Source organism: Pleurodeles waltl, chromosome 5 (assembly GCF_031143425.1).
Source record: "Pleurodeles waltl isolate 20211129_DDA chromosome 5, aPleWal1.hap1.20221129, whole genome shotgun sequence".
NCBI lineage: Eukaryota > Metazoa > Chordata > Amphibia > Caudata > Salamandridae > Pleurodeles > Pleurodeles waltl.
This window is the reverse complement of record NC_090444.1, coordinates 133,310,650-133,336,201: the sequence shown is the minus strand read 5'-3', so window position 1 is coordinate 133,336,201 and position 25,552 is coordinate 133,310,650. Positions and strand designations below refer to the sequence as shown.

Below are 25,552 nucleotides of genomic sequence, written 5' to 3'. Positions count from 1 at the left end.
AAAAAAAAAAAAAGGGAGGGAACTCTCTACTCCAGGAGCAGACAGTTGAAATGGGCATTAAAGCCATCAAATCACGAGCAAAAGGACATTCTCAGAGTCCACTCCAAATAAATGGCAAAGAATTGGTAATAACAGATATCTTAGAACACTAAAGCTGTCTATAGCAAGGCCCAAAAAATATACAATTGATGCACAGTCCTACCACCGTTCTCTTTAAGTCAGCCAATAGTTGAAGTGTTGGAGAAAATTGTACTGATTGAACTAAACTATGAGAAGTATAACAAATGTCCAATATGGTTATAATGAATGGTACTTTTGAATAGGTTCTCAAAATGTATATGCTACTAAATAATATGTTCAAGAACAACAAGATTTATTTGGCTTTCTTAGACATGCAATTGGGTGTGCCAGCTCCACTTCTGTGTGAGCAATTCCTATGGACTAGAAGAGGCTCTAAAACTCATTCAGCTCATATTTGGTGGATGCCAAGACTACATCATGGCACCACTGTTCTCTGATCTTTAATATTAATGAATTTGAGGTGGCAATTGCTCTAACAGTTAAGGCATACCTGCCTTTTCATGCCAAAATTGGGCCTGGCAAGTAGCTTTCAATTGCACACATTGAGTAGCAGCTTGCTTCTGTAAGACGGTTGCACTTCTCACATCTGCCGGGAAGGGTCGTTAATTCAGCTATAAGTGAAGGATCTTGCAAAGGAATTACATGTAGGTTCACAAAAGAGCTAAGCACTTTTACTTTTTTCCTTATTTTGCCATTTTATCCTCAAGAGCATAGAGTATTTAAAAATCTGTGGTTTGTTTTTTAATTTAGAAGGGAATATTGGGAAGTTGTTTAAAAGTTATAATATTTTATCCCCTCTTGTTTGTTTTGAACATACCTTGATTTCAAATATATAACAAGATTGTAAGGATCATAATAAATTGCTATAAATTACTTTAAATTTAGCTTGATTTGAATTAGAATTAGAATTAGCAGTATGATCAATGACTCAAACGTGTCAGGCAAAATATACCTTAAGTGGCTGCTGGCTTTGAAAAGAAGTTTCGATTTGATTTAAGTTCTACATCATTCACTGGCTTATAGAGTTATCATTACAGTGACAATGCCACGTTGTTTCCTCATTATTTTCTGTGCTTTATGCAGGAAGATTGTTTAGTGTATCTTTTTTCATATTTATAAAACTGCTTACAAGATTAATCATTCTTTAACTATTCACATCTGTAGGTCTTCAATGTCATGAAGTCATACAGTTAAACAAACAATAACATAATCCTTATGTCTGTTTTCTACAAGTTATCTATGCTGTGTGTTGGTCCAGTTCACAAAGTTTCTGCAATGCCTAGTTACACGTTGGATGTCTGTCAAATTGCAGTTTGACTGCTTCTCTATTCATTCATCCATTCTGTGGCCATTATAACAGCTCCAGGATGGTTCTAGCAGGCATCTGATCATAGGCAATCAAATGACTAATGACTGTCTTGTACACACCATAGGGACTGAGGGCTCAAAGCCCCATAACATACATGACCATGAGGGGGAGTCAGGAGTTCGGGTGCTATAAAGTGAATCAGTGTTTCCAGCAGTTCGGGGTGTGTGGGGGATGTGCCCGGGCCAAGAGCGAGCCTATCTGTGATCATTCGCTTCCGAATGATGCTGGATCTGGCTCTTTCATCTGCTATCTTTGCTTCAGGTGATACTAACCTCTTCGCTATGGGGAAACGAAAAGCTGCAGGCAAAGTAATGTCACAGTCCTCCTGCTAGGTTTTTTCTATAAACCAACTGTACTATGTCACAACCCGAATATAATAGGTTTGCAAATTCCGCCTTCAGCCACCAGGGTGCAATTCGGCTTCATAATCGATTCTTACCCTTACATAATTCTCATGATATGGATTGACAAGGTAGCCAATGATTTCTTGAGACCTCAGTAATTTTTAACGGTGCACCAAAAATAAATGTGAATGAATTCTCAGGGGACACCACAACACTTTTCCCTGACAGAGTGAACATATTCATTTTGGACCTTTGCAGGTCTTGCCTCCAAAATAAATTCCATGTAAATGTTATCAATATTATATTGCTGCAGGAAACCTGGAAAGTGTTGTGTGTATATATATATTTATATGTATATCATGATAGTTATAGTTGTTATTTAGTCCATACATGGAAGAACAAAGGATAAACTTTATGGTTGGTTTAATCTGTTGCACAAATTTAAGGTCATCCCCATTGATGTCAGTGGTGGAGTTATACCGGTGTCAGATCCGAAGTGCAATCATTTTGACTTCTGTTTCTTTAATTTTTAGTATGATGAATTTTCATACTCATATAACTACTTTCAAGAACTTGTTTGACTTCATTGACAACTTGTTGAGCTTGGACAAGTTACTGTCTTGTGGTTTGAACATGGTAATTTGTGGCGATTTTAATGCTGATATGTAAGAGCGCAATTCTTACTTAGACATCTGGATTTAAGCGTATCATCTGACACATCCCCATACCAGTAAGTTACTGAGTGATATAATATATATAGTAAATATGAACAGATTTTACTCCAGCCAGCTACTGTACCAACTTGTTCCAGAAGATTTTCCTCCACAATTAATCATTTTTACATGCGTAGCCCATGTACAAAACATGTTTTAAACAGCAACATTTCAAATATGTGCATCGGAGACCACAACCCTCTGACAGTTCCTTTAAAACTGCCTGTATCTAAGTCTGTTAACTTGCCTGGCTCGAAAATCAAATTTAGCACTCAAACAAAGATCTGGGTTTAGTCTGGAACCTACCAAATTTATGTAGGTTATCAGAGTCCCTATTTAAATGAAACAGAAGCTTTTTTCTTATATGTCTTTTCAACAAGGGAGCCAGCGGGGATATCATGCAGTCATTTATTGACTTATGTGCGGCGGCTAATGGTTGGCTTATGAAGCCTGTTATGGTCTTAAGAATCAGCTACCTAAATGGTTCAGCACAGCTTGTTCTTCTTCCAGCAGCAGTCTGAGAAAACCTCTTGCTAAAAAAACAAGGATCAAAGGGGAAGTAATTGCTTGCCTGACACATTATAAAACACAATTCATGCTAGAAAGAAAGAAATTTAAACAACTAATCTTCATGTTTAAAAGAGCACCAAAGAATTTTGGCATTTGGTTAGCTCCATAAGTAGTGGAAAGATGTCCCAGTCAAGCATAGCTCTAATGTTCCTGCTGACCTGTAGGTTGATCCTTTTTCAAATATTTATTGTCTTACCACAAATGCTGATGATAGAGTAAAAACACAGTACCCATGATTCTAATTCCATCTTAGTAATTAAGGTAGAGGAAGTAACTGTGGACTCACAAGAAGGTCTATCTAAAAAATCCCCAGGACCTTATGAAGTACTCTGTGATTTGATTAAATGTAATAATAAGTCATGTGCCACCCTGCTCACTAAGGTGTTTATCAATCTGAACACTTCTGACCTGCTGCCCTCTTGGTCCACCTCTTTAATTCTGCCCATTTTCAAGAAGGGCTGTCGCTCAGACCTTGGCTGTTGTAGGCCTATCTCCCATATTGATTAATCAGTTAAGGTTTTGGAAAAAGTGATTTTCAATAGGATAAGGGACTGAGCCAATGAAACCACTATTCATAGTTTTTTTCAGTATGGATTCAGGGAAGTTCCGGATACAAAGTCTGATTCTCCAACATACCGGCAAATATGCTGTAGCCAAGCACTGCCCACTGCCCCTGTCCTTCATGCAGCTTGTAAGTGCATTTGATCACATCAACAGGTCCATGGTATGGCCTCTGTTGGATATGGGTTCAACCTTGATAAATGATAGTACCGATTTTCATTGCAGTCTGTCGGCCAGAGTCAGGTTTGGCCCAAACGGACAGCATACTAATTCTTACGGGTTGGAACGGGGGATCGGCTGTGTTGTATTTTAGCTCCCCTCCTATTTATTCATTGTATTAATAAATTGACTGATTGTGGGCAGGATGGACCATTGATAGCTCATACTCCACTCCCTGCTTTATTATATGTGGAAGATGCCGTGTTGTTGACATGTACTCCTAGGAGTTTAATGAATTTGGCCATCTGTTTTTCAAATTTCATAACTGGCATAGATACGGACATTAATTATTCCAAGCTGCACATTTTGGTTTGAATAAACACGCTCTCTGTTAACCCCAAGAATCTGACGAAGGTGACCAGCTTTCCATATCTGGGGGTGATGCCTGACTACTGCTAGACGCCAGAAATGTATTCAGTCAATTGGTGCACTTTTTAATCTGTCTCCATCAATAGGAGGCGAACCTATTGCACCGTTTCTGAATATCTACAAAGGTCAATATTTTTCTGCTGCCCCCTGCAGTGTGGGTATACCCTAACGTTTTGCAAAGAGAGGGGAGCCAATTCTGCAGACCTATTCCCTCCCAAACACCTGGTAGCCCCTACATCATATATTACGAGGTACAAGAGTTGCCTTTTATTGAGGGCTTAATCAAACTTTCCCCTTTGATGTTCTTGTTGTCCATCTAGAACAGCCGTCATACCACCTTCAATAAGCATGTTATTGGGCATTGTACTAGCTGCAACTTGGGTTTGAGTATATCTTAAATGTTCTACTTAAAACGGGCCTTCTGTTTTCAAGAATCAGAGTACTGTTATAAAACTAGATTGATCTGGGCTAAAGTGAACATTTTTTTAGGTCAAATGACGTGAGAAAGAAAAAAAAAACTAGTTAAGCCCACTATTAGACTGTATGCCATTTTACAGACCACTCCTGGCATTGAGCCTTATCTACTGCACATGACAGGTTATGAGGAAAGGATATTACTATTTCGTTTCAGAATGCCCCCCTGCAAAATCTGCGGTGTTTTCCCCAAGGCGAATTGGGGGTGGAAGGGTGGGGATTGTTGCACTTTACGCCCTTATGATGCTACTTCCTTTCAAAGTTTGTTTCACTTAGATTTTCATGAAATGTACGTGTAGAAAGTGTTATCCCCTTTATTGAAAGCTAAACATTTTTGAGCATATAGGTTCCCTCCGGACCGAGAGGACCAGGAAACTTGCTTTGGTTCCTTTCTCAAATCCATTGTTCGTTGTTATAATACTATGTTATTTTATTGTACGTCTTCGGAGTTTTAAAATGAACATACTTTTATGACTATTTTTTATGATTATTTTAAGTTTTCATGTCTGAATGACTGAGAAAATGTCTTGAACATATGGGTGCACTACAATATTTCTTTGGCCTAGGCAATTGTTTCCAATATGCCACTTGTGTGCAGAATCTTACTTGCTTTAGACATAAATTCCTCCTAATAGTTAAAGGCAGGCTGCAACGAGATTTTGCGAGGTAACAACGAGCCATACTAGTAAAACACACAACTGGGCTCCTATGAAAAATGTCCTCTGCTTTTGAGACTATCTTAATGGGCAGCTTATTCAACATGATGTTCATTGAAGGCTAGTTTTGTGGTATCCAGCAATGTCTTATGATGTTATGTTATTTAAACCGATAATTTATTGTTCTGCCTTGTCGGTCATTGTTTTAATAAAGATATATCAATATGTACAAACATACTTTTCTATTGCCAATATGACAGATTGAAAAATAAATTGTTTTTTTGAAGGCAGATAACTTAAAGTAACAATGAAGGATGCTTGAGGGACCTTTTGAGCAAACACGGACCCCAGTTATCATCCATCTCTGAAAGACCTTTTCAGTAAACATTGGGCATAGAAGCTTGTGGCTTTGGTTGACAACTGCGGTCTGCATGTGATGGTTTGGCTCAACATTCTTTTATGTGAGATCTGGCTGACGAACATCACTTGCTGATGCTTGGAGGAAACTGATCAGGTCTATGCTTTGTTGTAAAGGTCTGACAAACGTGGGCGTTTGGGGAACGTGTAGCGGTGTCTCTTGGTTCAGTACAAGACACTATAACTGCAGTTGCTTGCACATACAGTGCTTATTTGATTGACTGAATGTGAACGTCAATGCCCGCAGTAAAGTTCTGTTTGGTAAAACCTGGCAAGTGTAGACACATGTTTGATGCCACCGTGGTTTGTTTGACTTTTCTGACCCCTAAACATTTTCCAAGTCCGAAAAAGGGATTAGTACATAAGAAAAGCATTTTAATGGGTTCAAAGCTGAATTGAAGTCTTTGCAACCTTCAAAATGCTTAATAGACCTGCCACCCCGATTCCCAAAAATCAGAAATGTACTGCAGTTGGCTTTTGATTACAATAGTAGTCATTTTCTGACTTTTTGGAATGTACTCAAAAAGGAGGAGCAAGAAAATTAAAATACCCTCCACTTTGAACCAAACCTCTAATGACACTGAGTGAGCGATGCAAGTAAGTCCCACCCTTCCTAGATTAGATCCCTTCACCATTACATCCACTCATATATCCACCCTCTCACCTGGGCATCATCCTGTCACCTTTCCATCCTTTCATCCGTCCTTTAATTTTACGCAGCATCCATTAAAATCCATCCATCCATCACTTCACCTTTTCGTGTTTCCATCCAGCCACACCTCCCGCCATCCCTCCAGTGACGTTCCCTTCTTACACAGTTCCATCCATCGGTCGATCCTTCATTAATTCATTCCTTCACCCTCCTGTCCATTCTCCCATCCACCTACCAATCAACCCATCAATCCTTTCACTCTTTCTTTCAGCAGCTGATCTTTCACTCTTCTGTGCACCCATCCTTTCACCCTCCTTAGCACCCTCACTTTATTTCTTGTTTTCACTCCCCGTCCTTCCTTTCACTTTCTTTCACCTTTCCTTCCTTTCACATATACGTTCTTTGTTGCACATTTCCTTACTTTCACCCTTTCTTCATATCCACTTCCTCCTTTCCAGTTTCAAACTCCGACAAGTTCTTCGTTTCCAACACTTTTCACTGTTTACCTTTCCCCTTTCCAACTTCCACTATTAGCTCCTCTCGTTGTCCATTTTTTCTTGTTTCCATCACTTCTTTCTCTTTCTACCGAAATTAACTCCCTTCACTCGGGAAAAACTCCTTCATCTACACTACTACCAAAATGTACTCTTGTCTTGCACAAGGGCCAGCCTCTAGCTGATTCTGGAAGTGGTCCATGAAAAAGAAAGTTTATGAATGCAGGGCACTCACAAGTTTGGGAGTGTCCACATACCTTCCCAGGGCAGCCCCGCATTGGAATACCTAGTCTACCCAGGGGAACGCATTTACTTCCTTGGAAACTATACTGAAATAAATACTGAAATAACATTACGTGTAAATAAATAGACTTATGGTCGTAAAATAGCATTTTTCATTTGTAAATCATGTAATTTGCAGGTGAGAGGTGAAACTGATCCTAGTTGCGCAAATCCATTGGGGAATCGGGCCCGACTAGATTTGAAGTCATTGCAATTGTTGCAGATGAACAGGCCATACAGAATACCTGATAGATTTGAACAGCCAATGAGAAGTTTGAGAAAGTGACGTACCTCATACTGAGGGCTGAAGGTCAAATGTGAAGTAGTCCTACAACATCTTGGTGGAGCAAAGATGGTGCACGAGGCGGAATTATTCATTCAGCCATTATTCCCGCCCACAGCCATTCTTTTAAGTGTATTTGAAGTACAGATCATGATGCTATGAGTATTCTGCTGAAACATGTAAAGTGCAGTGGTACTTATCAACACTTCCTTTTTTCCTACAGGACAGTGGAAAATGCTGTGGAAAGAGGGACACTAATCAAGGCTGCTGTATGATTATCAATGAAAACAACACTGTAAGTGTGAAAAGGCATGTTTTCATAGACTTGACATTCTTCTCTTAAGTCTGTCACATTACCCACTGGCCTGATTACCAAACATTTAGTTTTGAGAAGGTGTGACTTGTTGGGTACTCCTGGCTTGCTACTAGATTCCATGATTGACCAATAGTACTTCAGCCATTCTCTTGACTTACTCCTCCAATTGAAGAGCTAGCCATGAATACTGTAAGACTAAGGGCCTGATCTAGATGTTGGGGGAGGGGTTTGTCCGTCACAACGATGACGACCATCCTGTCTGCTGTAATCTAAATCCAGTTGGATTTAATGGGATGTGGATTTCGGCAGATAGGATATCCGTCACCATTGTGACAGAGTAAACCCTCCGCCAACAACTAAATCAGGCCCTAAATCAGCGCACAGTCTTTTTGAATTTGGACCATTGTTTTATTGTGGCATATAAAACCTAATATTTTGGGCACATCTGTTAAATAAATTAACAGCTTAATTTGCGAAGATTTTGCTCTTAGTAGGAAACAGTTACTATTTTTGTACATATGGCTTACTACTGAATTCCAGGAGTAATTGTGGAACAAGCCATGGATTAAGCCAAAACACAAAAGAAGCAAGGAAAACTCTAATTGTAATTCTAACCAAATTCAAGACCTAAATCCGCACTCTAATTCATGTTATGAATTACATGTGAATATTTACTTCTTTCTATTAATAATAAACAACAAAGATAGTCCTACCAGAAAGCTGTGCCAGTCGCACATATCTAGAAACACTACTCGCAGTGAGTTGCTATTTCCATTATGCGTAATGGTACTCGACGAAAAGCTGCACATTGGGTAACAGTATTACCACTGAGGTCAATTGTACATGTTCTTGTTCTTATTCTCTCTTGGTGAAACTTTTGTGCCTGTAGAGAAACCCCTTCCCCTACATCTGCATGAAAATTGGTGGTGTTTCATTTGCCGTCCCATCCTGAAGTGGATTTACTCCAGGCCTTTGCCAGAACAAGTCTTAGATTATTTTTTTTCAGGATTGGAAAGGCTCGCAGAGGAGTTTCTGAATGCCCCAAAGCTCATACACTCACTCCCACCGTTAGCATGGCACAGTTATTCACAGTTATAGCACGTAAGTATAAAGTAGTGATAATGTCTTGAAAACTGTGGAATACAGAGTAAACGCTACATACCCACTAAAGCGTATATTTTTTATGTCATAATATATAGGATATAATCACAGGCCAACATATATGTGTATGACTTTTTTTGTAGGCTCCTGGTGGCTTTCAGTAATTATTCATTGTGATAACCTAATATGTTTTCATAGAAATTACCTATGGTAAGGTCCTCCTTCATGTCAGGGAGATATATACACAATAATTTACACACCTTGTTCTGGCCTGGCTTTCAAAAAACATACATGCACCCACAACGCTTTGTGGTGTCCTGTTCCTTTTTATGTCTTAAAAGGCATTTAACAGAGGCATGTATATTCACCTATGTATTAGCTGTCAGTAACACCCAGAATGTGAGGCTTTCTATGACGCTCCGTCACATGCCATCACTTGTACGTCAATATGCAAGCTGACACGTCAGGGTCAGTAAATGTGTCAGCCCAAGTTAAGAGGCATCACTGGAATGAAGGCAGATGGTGACCGCTCCAAAATATGTACATAGCTGCCAAGGTTTCATATTGCTATGTGTGACATTTTCAACATTTCAGTGTAATTATGAGTGACATTTCAACGACTATGAGTTACACTTTCTCTTAAGCAAAATCAAGCATTGAAGGCGAGAGAAACCTATAAATATCGCAATATATCGAGAATCCTATACCTCCCGTTGTTTACTAGGGCCACCTGGTGGCCTTTGATAAACACTACTCGGAGCTTACCTAGCACAGTGAAAAACTGGGACAAGAAGGTTTTACTGTACTTCAGGACTTCCATGACAATCTTAGGCATTACGGTAAAGCAGGAAAATGACAGGAAATACGTTATTCTAACGTGAGATGGGTGACACTTCGCGGGGCTGCATGTAACGCAGGAATGCACAACAAACATTCCACCAGCAGAGACAAGAGTTTTTGAAACTTTAGGTGCATGTTGGGTGCAACCTACAGAGAAGGAGAATAGCCTGCAATATTTTAACTACCTATATGGGCACTTCTTATGTCAAGTTCATACCTATTTTCATATTGTTATCCGTGCCGAACGTAGTGTGACAAGGAAGGCACCTGGCCCTCACTCCCCATGGGGCCCTGTATGGTTCTTAATAGGTTAAGCTGACCCTCCATGCCACAATTGTTTATACCTTCACCTTTTTGAATGCTTTTTATTGTGTGTAGTGTGTGTGTGTGAGTAAAGTATCTTGCAATGACTCATACTTGACAAATATGTGTATGAGAGAGTTAATGTTCTGCAATGTCTGTTTACCCTGATCATGTGCATACTGTGTCCACTTGGGGTTAAATCATTTACTGGTGATGGTGGTCACCTTGATAGTCCCAATATAGTGATATGTGAATGGAACAAAAATATGTGTATTTCTTTCTTCATAATGTCTTTCAGATCCAAAGCAACTACAAAGCTCAAAGAGGTTCAGTGTGCCTTTTACCATAATGGTGTCGTTCTGGTACACACATGTGCAAGTGTGGACGCTACTATTTAGGTACTGAGTACTTTAAAGGGGTAAAGTCTAGATCAGGGTATATTATATAGGTCCTAAACAATCCAATATACTCTAAGGGGCAGTGGGATAATGCTTCTTTACTGCTCTTCCATTAAGAAAGTTGAACTTGGGGTGCTTCAGGGTTCAGCCCTGAGTGCAACCCTTTTCAATGTTTACTTACACACTCATGCCACACCTATTTATGCTTTATTAACTATGCTGATGACATGCAGCTGATTCTAGCACTGGTCAATTCTCACTTTTACCAATTGCCTGAGGGATATCTCATGTTGGTTGATTAACAATACTTTTAACAATTAATGGAGACAAAACCAAGATTCTCTGCTGTACTAATGGGAAACCAATGCCTGATTTACCAGCCTTTTTCTGGCCTTTGCTGGATAGTGCAAAGCCGGAAGTGTGTTCATCTGTGCACAACTCGGGTGTCCAACTAGACAGTGATCTCTCTCTCTTGAGGTACACGGCAAGAAGATCTCCACGTGTTTTCCTTTGCTGCACATGCTTTGTAAAAATGTGCCTTATCTTCCCCACCTCAAGGGTGCTTGTGGTTCAAAGCACAAACTTGAGTAGACTTGATTATTGCAATGCAGTATTTCTGGTCTCTCCAGCTTACTTACTCAAGTGACTGCAGCATATTTAAATGGCACCGGCCAAGCTGCCTGCCCAGATATTCATCTTTGTCTCAGCCCTTTGTAGAGCTTCTTTGTCTTCCTGTAACGGAGAGAATTGCCTTTAAGTTTTTCTGCATTGCTTTCATAGCAGTGCACAAGAAGGGCCTCCACTTCTTGTAAAGAAAGTTTAAGCATTATTCGCTGCAAAGAGTTCTGCGCTTTTCCAAGGCAAAACACCTCTGTGTCCTAAATTTAACTAAGAGAGGACAGATGGGCGGGCTTTCTCGGTCAGGAGTACAAATGTGGAATAGCCTGCCATCCTTCCTAAGAGCATGTCAGGACATGCTGTCATTCAGGAAAGCACTGAAGACTTGACTCTTTCTGGTTTAATTACATTCGGGGGGAGGGGAGGGAGGTTCAGTTCATTTATTGCAACAAGCAGTGCCAGGTGGGATCCTGGGTCAAGATCTTCTGCACCTCAGGAGCTCATTGGAGCATCAGGGAATTTTTCTGATTGACCACCTGGCGGGATCCTTGAACACCAGAGAAAACAAGCTAAACTGGTGGCATCTGGCAGATCACAAATGTGGTCTACAACCCAAAGTGCTGCAGGGCATCTTCTGGCAGAGGGAAGTACCCTGGCTAGATCACTTAACCACTGCTGAATGTGTTGCACTTTTAAGAAGTGATAGCCTAATTGTAGTTCCTACAAAAACACTCATTAGAAGATCACTGGACATCAGTATGCCTTCCCTTGTCTGCCTCTCTGAACTCTCAATAAGATCACAAACAACCTGGCTCAAGTAATCTTAGTGACTCTGGATTGGGCCAGGTGGGTGTATTTCTTGGTTGGTGTTTTTACCCTACAATAAAGCTATCACTTCTTATTAAGTATATTTTTGCCAGGTGCCGAGACACATCGGTGGCCTGGTGTGGTATTAACAAGATTGACACTTCAGAAAGCCAAGCTGTCACTGTTTTTTTTTTTTTTTTGTCTTTGGCCCAGCTCATTCTTGAAAGTTGAACTATTGAAGGTTATTTGTTGACCCTTTTGGCCTTTCTGTGTTTTCCGGGCCAACCATCCTTGTCTAATTCACCTGTTGTGATGAGGTTTAAAAAATAAAAAATAAAAAAAGGTTTGACACGTTTGAGCCTTGACAGTTTGTGATGCCACAATGGGAATTTAATTTGCTCTTGACATTTCTCATATGTGCACCCTTCAAACCAAAGCATAGTTGATCACTGTGTCTGCTGACTTGAAGTGTGTTCTCTTCATGGCGATTACTTCAGCTTGTCGCATGAGCGAGCTTATGGCAATGTTGGTGAAGACACCCTACTCTACATTTTCTCTGGATAAAACGGTTCTGAGGACCCAGGTGACTTTTTTGCCTAAAGGTATGCCTCCTTTCCATGCTTGGCAATCATCTTTCTGCCAAGGTTCTTTGCTCCTCATCCCCTCCCCTCATTGGTTGGACTCCAAGAAGGTGTTAAGCTTTTAAGCTTTTTTTTTTTTTTTTTTATAGTCCTCATCTGTGACAAGAGGTACCATATATATGAGAGACGCAGCTCTAATCCACTAAGAGAAGTAGCCTCTTAAGCCTGACCTTGTTCAACAAGTTGAAAGGGAAAAGAGCAGGGTTTACCCAAATATCCTCCTTTGCCATGTCTTGTCTTTATTCATAGGACTTATAAAAATTGTCGCCCCCCTAGTAAATTATTACACCCATTTATTCAAGTGAGAGACTAACTTGATAAAAGAGATAGAAAAGACTCCCACATCCTAACCCATTTCCCCCAAGCCATTAATAGAGTCTAACCTACTGATTCTCTTTGCTGTATTAATCCACTCCGCACAGGTAGGAGGGGAGTTAGATAACCATTTCATGCAGAGTTCTCTGCCTGCAATTAATATCAAGTTAAAAATTATATGAAACTGATACTTCCCTGCTTCTTCTCTGAAAACTTCACCTTCTTGTGTGCCAACTATAACCAATGTCGGGATTACCTTTATTTCTCTTCTCGTTATCGCTGTTAAAACCTTTCCCACATCTTGCCAGAAGAGTTGGATGTCTAGACACTGCCAAAATAAATGAACATCATCAGCGTTCTCCATGGCACATTTCAGGCTGCACCTCGACCTCTGCCATCCCAGTTTTGCAAACTTTTTTGGAGTCTAGAACAACCTGTACATAGTAGGCACTTGGTTTGTCCTTAGAGGGGCACACTTCGCAGCAGTCCAAAGTATAGACATTGATACTTGCCAGAGGTATGAGATGTCAGACAATGGCAGGTCCACTTCCAAACTTCCTCTGGCAGTGTGGAATGCCTGACCTCCGCCGGTACCAAGACCCAGTACCATATAGAAACCTCCTTCTTTAGTGGCTGGGTATTTTGTAACTCCTCCTCCCACTCCGTTTTGATGTCCACCTTGGGTTTTCCCCGGAGCAAACTCCCTATTTGAATATACTTGAACCTAGATATCCTATTATTTGTAAGCCTAGTTAAAGAGTCCCATGAGATCAAATTACCCTTCTCTACCAACTGACCTCATCTTAATATTCCTGTATTCAATAATGGCGTAACCAATGCATCTTGAAAGCATTATAGTGTTCCTGGGGGAGTCCAATATTGGGGCCATGTTACTGTGGCTTGGGATTCCCAGGATTCTTCTAACTTGAGACCAATGTTTACATGCAGCATTTAACAATCTTAGTCTGATCTTTTTAAAGTGCTTTGCATGGCCAAATTTGAGTAAAAAGTATTTGCCTTCTTCCTGAAAATCCTCTGTCAAAGCATAACACGGAGACACCTGCAAGTAATCCCTGGAGAGTTGTAGCCTGATATTTTTCAATTGGAAGACTCAAAAATAAAGCTGAAAATCTAGAAAGGATATACCCCCCTCTATCTTCTTTTTATGTAATTTTTGCCAGGCAATTCTCACACTTTTGTTGGCCAAAATAAAGCTGACCAACTCCCCCTGTAGAATTTAGAGGTAGTGTTCGGAAAATGCTGGTAAACTTTGGCAGAATCATCATCTTAACTAGACTAGTTCTTCCTAGAATGGAGAGTGGGAGGTAGGCACATAAATGTAGGAGTTTTTTAGTTTCTGATATGAGCCTCCTAAAGTTTACATATGTCATACTTTCCAGGGCTTTCACCACTTGAACACCTAAGTATTGGATTTCCTCCTTTTCCAAGGGGTTGTCAACGGGGCCCTTCTAAGTCATCAGTTCTCTTTTATCTTTGTTTACTGAATAACTCAATACCTTCCCATAATCATGTAAGATATTTGCAGTTGCTGAAGAAGAACTTTCCTGATCCTGCTTGCAAATGGTTCAATGTACAAGTTGAACAGTAGAGGGGAGAGTGAGCACCCCTGGCGTGTACCTCTTCCAATTTGGAATTGTGATGTAAGGTTGCCATTAACTAAGATCCTCGTGGATGGTGTGTTATAAATGGTGTTTATTGCCTTAAGGAAGTTGTCTCCGAATCCATTCTGCTCTGTAACTACATACAAAAAAGGCCAGCTCACTCTATCAAAGACCTTGGCGTCAATTTCCATTATAGTAAGAAAAGATTTAGGACATCATTATGAGGCTCGTGGTGATGGTCAGACTGCCGCAACTGTGGCATACTGAATTACAACCCTGGCAGGCGGACCCGCCTGGAGACTGCTGTTCCTGCCAGGAATATTGTTCCAGATGAGATGACTGTGGTCAGAGTTGTAACCAGCCACAGTGGCGCTGCACTCAGCACTGCCTGGCTGGTTACAACCCCACTTTCCGCCAGCCTTTTCATGGCGGGGACTCTGCCAAGAAAAGGCTGACAGAAATCCAGTGCTGGAGGCCACAAGAGGGCCCCTGCAGTTCCATGCCCATGGCATGGGCCCCCCCTTCCCAGGACCATTGGAATGCTCATGTCTGCACTGCAGACATTTCTCATTCCGAGAGTGCTGGAGTGCTATGGTGTTGGCCACTGCTCACTTAAAGGAGCTGGGGCCAATATCATAGCACTGTTCTCGCCGGCAGGAACGCATATTACAGTGTCCCCAGTATTGCCATCACCAAGTCGTGGGTCAATTCATGTAGTAGTCTATTTTTCATAAAACCCTTTCGATTTGCGTGAACCAGCCCTTTCCTAATTTTATCCAACTTTTTGGCAAGTATTTGGCTAATGGTCTTATAATCATTATTAAGCAATGATATGGGTCTCTATGCTTCCCTTCTTTTTGGATCGTTGTTCGGCTTTATTTTAATGGTTATGGTGGCTTCATTCCAAGAGGCTGGAGCGGGAAGGCCATCTTCATACATAGCGTTTATTAAATTAGTCAAGACTGGAATAAGCATGCCTTTTAATACCTTGTATGGTTCGTTAGGTATTCCATCTGGCCCTGGTGCCTTTCCCTTTTTAGCCCACCGACAATCTTATACCTCATCCGTGTTAATTTGCTGGTTAAAGTACTGCTGCATATCATGATCTAATGTAGTGGGGAGGATTCTCTTTTAACCACTTTCCAAATTAGATCTTCTGTGGTTGTTATTTCATCGGTATATAAGTCTTTAACAAAACTTTACAGAAGCTCTCTCAGTATCGGGATCTTCAGTGCAATGTTTGTTGGCTTCTCTGATCACTATCTCCTTGATTGCGTTTCTAGTTTTATCAGTCCTAGTCTTCCAAGCCAATAATTTCCCACATTCCTCACCATAGTTATAGTGTGCTGGCTTGCTAGCTTCCCACTACTTTCTTACAACCCCCTCTAGAAAGTCTGATAATGCTCTCTGGGCTTCTTTAATTTGCTTTTGTGAGACTAATTGACTAGCAGAGTCATTGCTGCAGTTTAGTGCCTTATGAGCATCGGCAATTTTCTACTCAAGCTCTTTCACCTTTTTGGTGTTTTCTTTCCTTTTGTATGCAGCATAGCCAGTTATTCTCACCCAAATGGAAGCTTTGTATGCGTTCCTTATAATATGGAAAGAAGCTGAATCCTTATTAAGTTCAAAGAATTCTATAGTATCACGTTCCAATTGGATAATAACCTCTCACTGTCCTAATATTGGCACAGTAAGCAGCAGTTCTACTTGTACTGTGGAATGGTCTGATAGATGCTCTGGTTGATATACTAATCCTATGATCTTATATCCCAGTCTAGCGTCAGTCAGGAAAAAATCTGTTCTGTATGCATGACCATATTTCTTATTGTGGTAGGTATAGCCCTTTGTCTAGCCCACCTGCCTTCGCCAGGCATCTATTAAACTTAGATTGTTCATTATATGGGGGATGCATTCTCTTATCATTGGAGAGTTCACTGTTGGCATGGTGGTGGATTTATTTAGTACGGGGTTTAATTATGCTTTAAAATTGCCACCATTTATTATATTATGCACACTTTCAGCCAAATGATTGTAAAGTTCCCTGAGAGGGATCGGGTCATCTATATTGGGTCCATAATAAGTTATAAATGTGTACCCTAAATCATGTATTTTAATATTGGCAATTAACCATCTACGCCTGGGACCAGCAATAAAGTTATCTATCCATCCTTGGGCAGATCCCTTTAAAGTGATGGCCACCGCATTCACATTACAGTTTTGGTCAATACAGGCAAATTGGTTAATCCAGCTTTTCCTTTTAATATTTTTCCCCATTCCTCTTGACGCTGATGGGTTTCCTGTAACATTATAATATCATTATCAGAGAGTTTCAGAAGTTCTAAAATTGTTGCCCTCCTGCTGGCTACTCTGAGACCGTTTATGTTCCATGTTACGACTTTGAGGCTGCGTGTTTTGTTTAACTCCTTCATTATGTTCCTAGTACCTTTATCAGGTCTCTTATGTAGTTATTGTAGATGAGGACTATTATTTTTTTAATTTTCTCCCCAATGTTCGCCACCCTGTGCTTAACTATCGTACCGGTTATACACTGTGTACTACTCACCGCCCCCCCACCATTACCCTCACCCTATCCTCCCAGGGGAACCCTCCCATTGACCAAGCTGTGTAGTTCAACATACTCTTTAAGCCCTACCTCTACACAATGTCTTTTGTTTTATTCTTATCTGCTTTATCAGGCTCTCTATCTCTGGGGGTTCTTTTATGTTGTGCATTTTATTGTTCCACATTACCCATAGTGTGGTTGGGAATTTCAACTGAGAAGTGGCTCCTCGTGATTTTAGTTCCTGAATGTATTTTCGCAACTCCCTCTGGTGAGTTTGGTTCACCTGTGAGATATCTGACCTAATACGGAAGGACCATTATGCCTTTTTAAAACATTTTTCTTTTAGTGACTCAGAGCAAATCTGTTCTTTTACCAGATAGGAGCATAAATTGACCAGCATTTTCCTAGGCTTGTCCCTACTAGGGTTTTCCCTGAAGGGGTCCTGATGCATCCTTTGTATCTCCTGATCAAGATCCTTGGAAGCGATTGAAGGGATAGGTTCCCTGATTCAATTCATAACAAAGTATTTTATATTTCCACCTTCTGGGATGTTAAGAAATCTTATGTTATGTCTTCTGGAGTTGTTTTCCAAGGACTCCAATATGTCACGGATTTCTCTTTCCCCCAGCTCAATGTCTGTATATCCTTGCTGCTGTTCTCAACCACCATATGTAGTAGTCCTAGAGATGCTTCCATTGTGCTTAAACTCTCAACGAGGTCTGTGATCTTAAGATCCAGACTGTCACAACCCCCCTGTATTTTGGCTTTATTGCACTCCGATATCGCAATTTATTTATCTGCTCCATCAGAATGAGTATGGGGTTTCTGTACCATCCCCCTGTGTAATGCTTTGGGCCCTTCCCTCGTCTTCTTGGGAATTTGATGGTGGTGCCACCACATTGCCTTCAGCAGAGGCCTGGGGAGGTGCGTAGATCTGACTTGCAAGAGTAAGCCCTGAGGTCTCCACTGAAATTAGGGGTTTTGGGGTGCTCTATTCCATGCTAATAGGGTGTGTGAGGCTAAGCCCATCAATGCTATTTTGGTTACACTGCTGTTGGATCTCTTGGGCGTTTTGAATTCTGAAGAAGGATCTAAGGGCGTGATTCTCACCCTTTCCCCTAGCGGATAGCACCGTTTCTCTGGTATCTCTAGTTGCTTAGGTGACCCAATCTCCCTGCTAAGCTGTGATGCTCTGGACACCCCTCACTCCCCTTGTTTTGTACCGGCTTAGAGTCTTCCTGATTACCTGATGCCTGATTCCCCCTAAGAGCACTTTTAGTTTTTCCCAAAGGTCTGACTGTGTCTGGTTCAGTCGATTTTGATGAGTCCGGCCAGGCTGGCCTTTTACTGGTTGACTTCCACGTGTTGATTACTGTTTTTTGGCTCCTTGTCGTCTGTTCTTGGCCTCGAGCCCCAGTGCCCCTCATGTAGGGTTTATATGTCCTACTAATGCGGCGTCCTGCGGTGTGCTGGAAAGTGCAGATGCCAACTTGTCCTGACACTGTGTGCAGTGCTCTGGAAGTCATTCTGGGCTGAAACACAGAGATCCCAACAAAGCTGCGGGGTTGCCCAAGACCAAGGAAGCCAGGGCACCTCACCGCTGCCCTGATAGAGGCAAGAATCTGAGCCCCAACTGCCCAGCCAAGCCACACTTGCCACCAAGGAGACCCAGGGAAATTACCCTGAAAGCCTTCAGAGCCTCCTCGGAAGTGAGTATATTACCCTTTTGTAGCAGATGCCCTTCTTAGTGTCGGAGAGGTGGGAAGCTTGTGACCCGGGTTTCTAGCCGGCCGCCATTTTCCCTAGCTGACAGCTTTTTTATTGTTTCTAACAAAGACTACCATGTTGATGTTCATCTTTTTGTGGGGTTCTCTAGAGTGAAAAAAGCTAAGGCTGTACAGAAGAGGAGCCTGTTGAGGTTGGCGCTCCTCCATGAACTGCAATGCACTGCTCAAGAAAGTCCTCTGAAGGTTTGACAACCTATTCCACCAGTGCTGTGGCAGCCATCACTGCACGTGGAGTGCCTATCCTTGATATCCTCTAGGCTGGAAGTGTGCACAGTACATTAGTTCACAAAGCACTACTGCCTTGAAAGCCAGGTCCAGCGATAAGGGCATTTCACTCACTTGGTCGTGCAAGATTTTTGGGTTTCAGACAATCCACAGACCTTCGACCTGTGGAGGTACTGGTATTCTAAGATGAGAAATCTGGGGTTAAAAGTATCCATCAGAAGAGCAGTGCAAGTTATTTACTGTTGGAAATGGCCTTTCTGCAGGGTCACCCCCAAACTTTTTGCCTTCCTCCTTCTCTTTTTCTGACCTCATTATTGCTGGCTTTAGGACTCTGCACACTTTACCACTGCTAATCGGTGATAAAGTGCATATGCTCTCGCCTCAAAACATGGTGAAATTCGTTCATACCGAATTGGCTTATTTAATTTACTTGTAAGTCCCTAGTCAAGTGCACTGCATGTGCCCTGGGCCAGTAAATTAAATGCTAATAGTGAGCTGCAGCACTGGTTGTGCCACCCACATAAGTAGTCCCCTAACCATGTCTCAGGCTTGCCATTGCAGGGCCTGTGTGTGCAGTTACACTGCCACTTCGACTTGGCATTTAAAAATAATTGCCAAGCCTTAAACTCCCCTTTTTCTACATATGTCACCCCTAAGGTAGGCTCTAGGTACCCCACGGGGCAGGGTGCTATGTAGATAAAAGGCAGGACATGAACGTGTGTTCTATATTTCCTGGTAGTGTAAAACTCCTAAATCCATTTTACAGTGCTGTGAGGCCTGCGCCTTTCATAGGCTAGCATTAGGAGGGCCACCCTCATACACTGTTTGTGTGGTATATTCTGATCTGAAAGGAGTAGCCAGGTCATATTTAGTATGGCCAGAATGGTAATAGAAAATCCTGCTAATTGGTGAAGTTGGATTTAATATTGCTATTCTAGAAATGCCACTTTTAGAAAGTGAGCATTTCTCTACACTTAAATCCTCCTGTGCCTTACAATCCAACTGGCTAGGTTTAATTCACCGCTCCCTTGTGCATTCACTCAGACAACCCCAAACACAGGATGCTCAGTCACACATGCATACATCTACATATTGAATGGGTCTTCCTGGGCTGGGAGGGTGGAGGGCCTGACACTTACATGTCAAAGGACAGTAGCCTGCCCTCACACGAAGGACTGCCACACCCACCTACTGGGACCCTGGCAGACAGGATGGAACTGAAAGGGGACCTTGTGCACTTCTAAGCCCCTCTTTGAAGTCTCCCCCACTTCAAAGGCACATTTGGGTATTTAAGCAGGGTCTCTGACCCTACCAACTCAGACACTTCAGGACAAGATACCACTGTTGAAGAATCCCTGAACCAGAACTTGCAACCTGCCAAGAACTGCCTGGCTGCCCAAAGGACTCACCTGACTGCTTTTCTGCAAAGGACTGCTACCCTGCTGTTGCCCTTCTGCCTTGCTGTCTTCTGGCTGTACTGAGAAGTGCTCTCCAAGGGCTTCCCTGAAGTCTCAGGACCAAAAAGACTTCATCCTGCATTGTTTATTGCACACATACTTTACACATTGCCTTCTAGGTTAAGCCTGACTGCTCAGTGCCAAGCTACCAGAGGGTGGGCACAGGATAATTTGGATTGTGTGTGACTTACGCTGACTAGAGTGAGGATCCTTGCTTGGACAGGGGGTAACCTCACTGCCAGCCAAAGGCCCCATTTCTAACACTTACCTTTAATAATGCTGTTGATGGTGAATACTTTATCTAAATACAGGTTCCTCACCGGCCTCTCACCTCCTCGTTCTGCTGAGTGGCCTCTTTGTAGCATCTAAGAAGGTCCAAATTAGAAATCATCATACTAGTACCAACAATTGTTTACTCTCTGTTTCTAAGCATTCGGAACAAGATAAATGTAAGAATCTGACATCAGCATTCAAGTGTGGCACTTATACTGCTCTGCTCCATCACTTCTGGGGTGGCACAGAGCCAGTGCGGAGCCACATGATGTCACCTAAGGCACACAAGGGCATTGCCACAGAAAAGTTTCCAGATCCAGTCTGGTGTCCAGGGAGTTGTCTAAGGTGAGGAATTTGCAGTTCAGGACATTATCCATCACAAAGAATGTTATGAAAGGTAAGTAAGTGGTTCTTCTCCAAAATGACTGAATTCATAATCTTGTGAGCTGCTTGGGTAGTGAAACCTTTGCTAGAAAAGAAAATCTGCTGATGCCTTTGTAAGCGTTTTACATTTTCACAAACAATTATGGACACTGAAAAAGTACCCTGAGAGTGTAGTATCCTTTGTGGAGAGGATGTGGCACATCCGCCTCAGCTGCTGACTCTGGAGCTGGGGGAACCAGGTTGGAGTCTCGGTGTCGGCTCAGCATCCTTTGATTCTGGGCAAACCACTTAACCCCCCCTTGCTGTCCAGTTCAGCGCCTTGAGACCCTCACAGGTGATTTGCCACACTTTACAAATCCTGGATTTCTTTATTATTTTGTGTCAATATAATAATCATCAATGAATAACCAAATAGGTCAGCCTCCATTCCACTACACACAAGATAAACTTGCTGCGATCAAAATAGCATTCCACTGGCTCCCTTTAAATAGGCCTTGGACATTCTACATTCCACCTTACAGCAGTTTGGGGCCCACACACCTTTTGCAAATCATGAGGTTACATTCTGCAGCACACACTCATCTACTCTTGTTACCATATCAATATTTCTCTTTCCCAGGTGAATTGCAAACAGGCATAATTTACAATGCCATTTCGTAAGAGCCGAGAATCATCTAGGAATTATAGATAGGGAGCTCTCTTCACAGTTTTGAATGAGGATGGTGTAATGCTTTTATCTACACTTTATTAATCTTGCACTTTACCTTGTTTTAGCTGTATATTTGTGTTTTAATATTCTATATTATTGTTTTATTTTATGTTTTTATTTTGCTTATATGGTATTTTACCGAAATAACGTATTTGATTGATAAACAAACAAAAGTAATCCAATAAGAAGTGATCCAATCAGTTGGGCATTGCTTTTATTTACATGACTTCAGAGGCAGCATATCTCTCAATTCCAATCACCCTCTTTCTGATACACTAATTGGGTTCACTAGCAGACTCAGCTTATGGTACTACCAGAATTTCAATTCATAAAAATAAAAAGACGATGGGCCTCATTACGACCCCAGCAGTCTAATCACTGCTCGGGTTGTGGTGGCAGTCGGACCGCCACCAGTGCAGCGGTCCGAGCGCCATATTACAACCGCGGTGGTAGCGCCATGGTCGGACCACCAGCACTGCCAGATTATGACTTCACGTCGGGCTGGCGGTCCTAATCCGCCAGGGCAGAGCTGCAAGCAGTGCTGCCCTGGGGTTACGACTCCCTTCTATGCCAGCGGTTTCATGGCAGCAGCATGGCAGTGGCATGGACAGTGCAGGGGGCCCCCTGTCCAAACCCTGTTGCAATGTTCACTGTCTGCTTTGCAGACAGTGAAGATTGCGACGGGTGCTGGTGCACCCTACACGCTACAGCATTGCTGCTGGCTCAGTTACAAGTCGGAGACAATACTGTAGGCTGTTTTCCGCTGGGCCAGCGGAAAACTTGTAATGGGCCCGGAGGGGAGGCCGCTGCACTGGCGGCAACCTACCCATCAGGACTTCGGCGGACGGGCTTTTCCATCCGCCGAAGTCATAATAAGGCCCAATGTCTTTTTTGCCCTCATGGTCAAACATGGCAACTCTTATTACAGTCCACATTTTGCAACCCTACACCCTTACCATATTTCTTGCTTTTGTAACTTTTATTATATCAAATAACACAGTGCCGTTGCTACTCCCATGCATGCATCATAACCCTTGACGTAAATCTGATGTTGTAAATATCACAACCTTTTCTTCCCTTTGGCTTGCTGGAAGTGTCACTGGAAAAACTTTAGATTCCTGTAGCCACCTTACAATATAGCGGTAAAGGCTGCAGCACTGTATCCCCACCAAGAGGTGTCAGGTAGTATTAGGTATAGTATTAGGCACATAGCTTCTGGTGGTATCTGACTTGTATTAGGATTGGATTATTATATAGTGTGCTTGGTAATATTAGTGGTCAAATGTAGTAGCTTCCAGTGCAGTGGCACTAACTTTTTCGAAAGGCATAGTAAGCATCATTCCTGATAGTGTTCTGAGGTCTGCAAGTTTGAAGACTTCAGGGGCAGATCAACTTTCATGACTATCTCTTGAGTTCTGGTTTGGCACAAGAAGGCGTTTTGATGAGTGTTTTGACAAGCGTTTTGATTCTCATAGGCCCCAGAAGTGAATTTTGTTTGCTCTGAGTTCCCCATGAATATCAGTTGTGACCGAGCTTAGCCTTGCACAGTTAACAATGTGAAACTGTACTGTTTTAGTGCTTTGTTAGTGAATCATACATTTAATGAGTCACTTGTATATTTGATTGAGTTTTTGGCCAGCAACCCATGTTCTCAGAAGGGCAGACATCATTTAGTTTTAACAAACACGAGCATAGATTCTGTGACAGAATAGCAATCACAAAAACATCACAATATAAAAATACTGCAGTAAAATACCAAGGCGTAAAATATCCACTTTACATACTTATATTGTAAAGTACAACAACATAGACTACAAAAAATGTTGTGGACCAAAATATCAACTTTACGTACGTATAAATAAAACTACTTAACAATCAAATTGCAAATAAATAGTCAAATACTTTAAAAAAATCGAATAGATTTATAAATAATATATATTACAAAACGTATTAAAATTAATTACAAATACATGTAAGTAAAATAATTTGCAAAATGCTATAAGTGCATTGTAGAAATGAATTCTAACAAGTATAATTTGCAAAGATAAATGGTATCAATAACTAATATAATACACTAATAACCAATACAAATGTGTACAATTATTATTAATTTTATAACAATTTAAAAGCAAACTATAAATATTAAGTATAAAAAACAGAATACATTGAAAAAGTTAAAAAAATATAATAAACACATTTACAAAAATTAAAAACGACTATCTTAAAAATATAAATGTTTTATTTAAGGAAAATAAAACATTTATTAAAAATGTACTACTATAATTATAGTCCTACAAACATCAGGAGGAATACCTATATTTTGCGGAGAAAATAAATGACTATTGTAAATATAGTGCAACATGTTAAAATTGCATACATTAGGGGGTCAAATAAAGTATTCTAACTCCAGTTGTGGAAATTGCAGACACTAGTGGGGGTCATATTTAATATTTTAACACAACTGTAAGAAATAAAAGAAACATAGGGAAATGCATACATTGGAGTGAGATTTACTATTTTAACTCAAGCCTAACAAACACAGCGGAAAGTGCATATACTGCAACTCTAATCTAGCAGAAATTGGTGACAGTCATGCACAGTTTTCAGTCAGTAATTTTACTGCAAATGTTGCAATATTATCCATGATGTCATCATAGAAGATGCAATTACTGATGCAATATGTGAGGTAATTAGCAGTGTATGGTAAGGGCATGAGATATAGTTACATTAGGGCACAAGTTATACATACTTGAAATATCTCTAACTATAACGGCTCAATTTTTATGGTTTCATGCGTGTAAATTCTGATCCTAACTATAATGTGCATGTACCCTTTGTTTTTATTATAGTGAATGTCTAAGGTTTTTTAAATGCTAATTCCTAAACTTAATGTCCCTGTAACCTTTGTTTTTTTTTAATGCATTGGGGGTTGGCCACAGGGCCTGCGGCCATCCCCCCACCACGTGCATCCAGCCTCATGCCATGAGGGAAAAGCAAGGAGAAAGCAATGACAACCAGGGGAAAGCAAGGAGAAGGCACGCAAAATAATGGGGAAAAAGCAAAGAGAAAGCAGTGAAATGAGGGAAAAGCAAGGAAAAGGCGCACAAAAAACGGGGGAGAAAATAAGAAGAAAGCAGTGAAATTAGGAAAATGCAAGGTGAAGGCACTAAAAAACAGGGTTAAAAGCAAGGAGGAACAGTGAGAATGAGGGAAAAGCAAGGAGAAGCCAGTTAAAAAAGAGAGAAAAAAGCAAGGAGAAAGCAGTGAGAACGAGGTAAAAGCAAGGAGGAGACACTCAAAAAACAGGGTAAAAGCATGGAGAAAGCAGTGAGAATGAGGGAAAAGCAAGGAGAATGCACATACACAAGGGAAAATCAAAAAGGAGTGAAAAGCAAGAAGGCATACAATAAATGGGAAAAGCAAGAAGAAAACAGTGAAAACGAGGAAGAAGCAAGGAAAAGGCACACAAAAAAAGGAAGGAAAAAGCAAGGATACAGCAGTGAAAAGGAGGAAAACGCAAGGAGAAGGCACACAAGAAAATGAGGGGAAAAGCAAGGAGAAAGCAGTGAAAATGAGGGGAAAGCTAGGAGAAGGCACACCAAAAAATGGGGGAAAAGCAAGAAGAAAGAAGTGTGAACCAGGGGAGAGCAAGGAGAATGCTCTAAAAAAAACACAGAAAAAGCTAGGAGAATGCAGTGAAAACTAGTGA

At 41.2% G+C, this 25,552-nt stretch overlaps 1 protein-coding gene across 1 annotated transcript in view; it reads left to right on the top strand.

The window, feature by feature from the left end:
* LOC138295473 (xanthine dehydrogenase/oxidase-like) overlaps window positions 1–25,552 on the top strand; it is a 794,335-nt gene that overhangs the window by 112,966 nt on the left and 655,817 nt on the right. Inside the window, exon 7 of the mRNA XM_069233806.1 lies at window positions 7,708–7,779. Within this exon, the coding sequence (XP_069089907.1) occupies window positions 7,708–7,779 (72 nt within the window). The remainder of the gene's footprint in view (window positions 1–7,707; window positions 7,780–25,552) is intronic.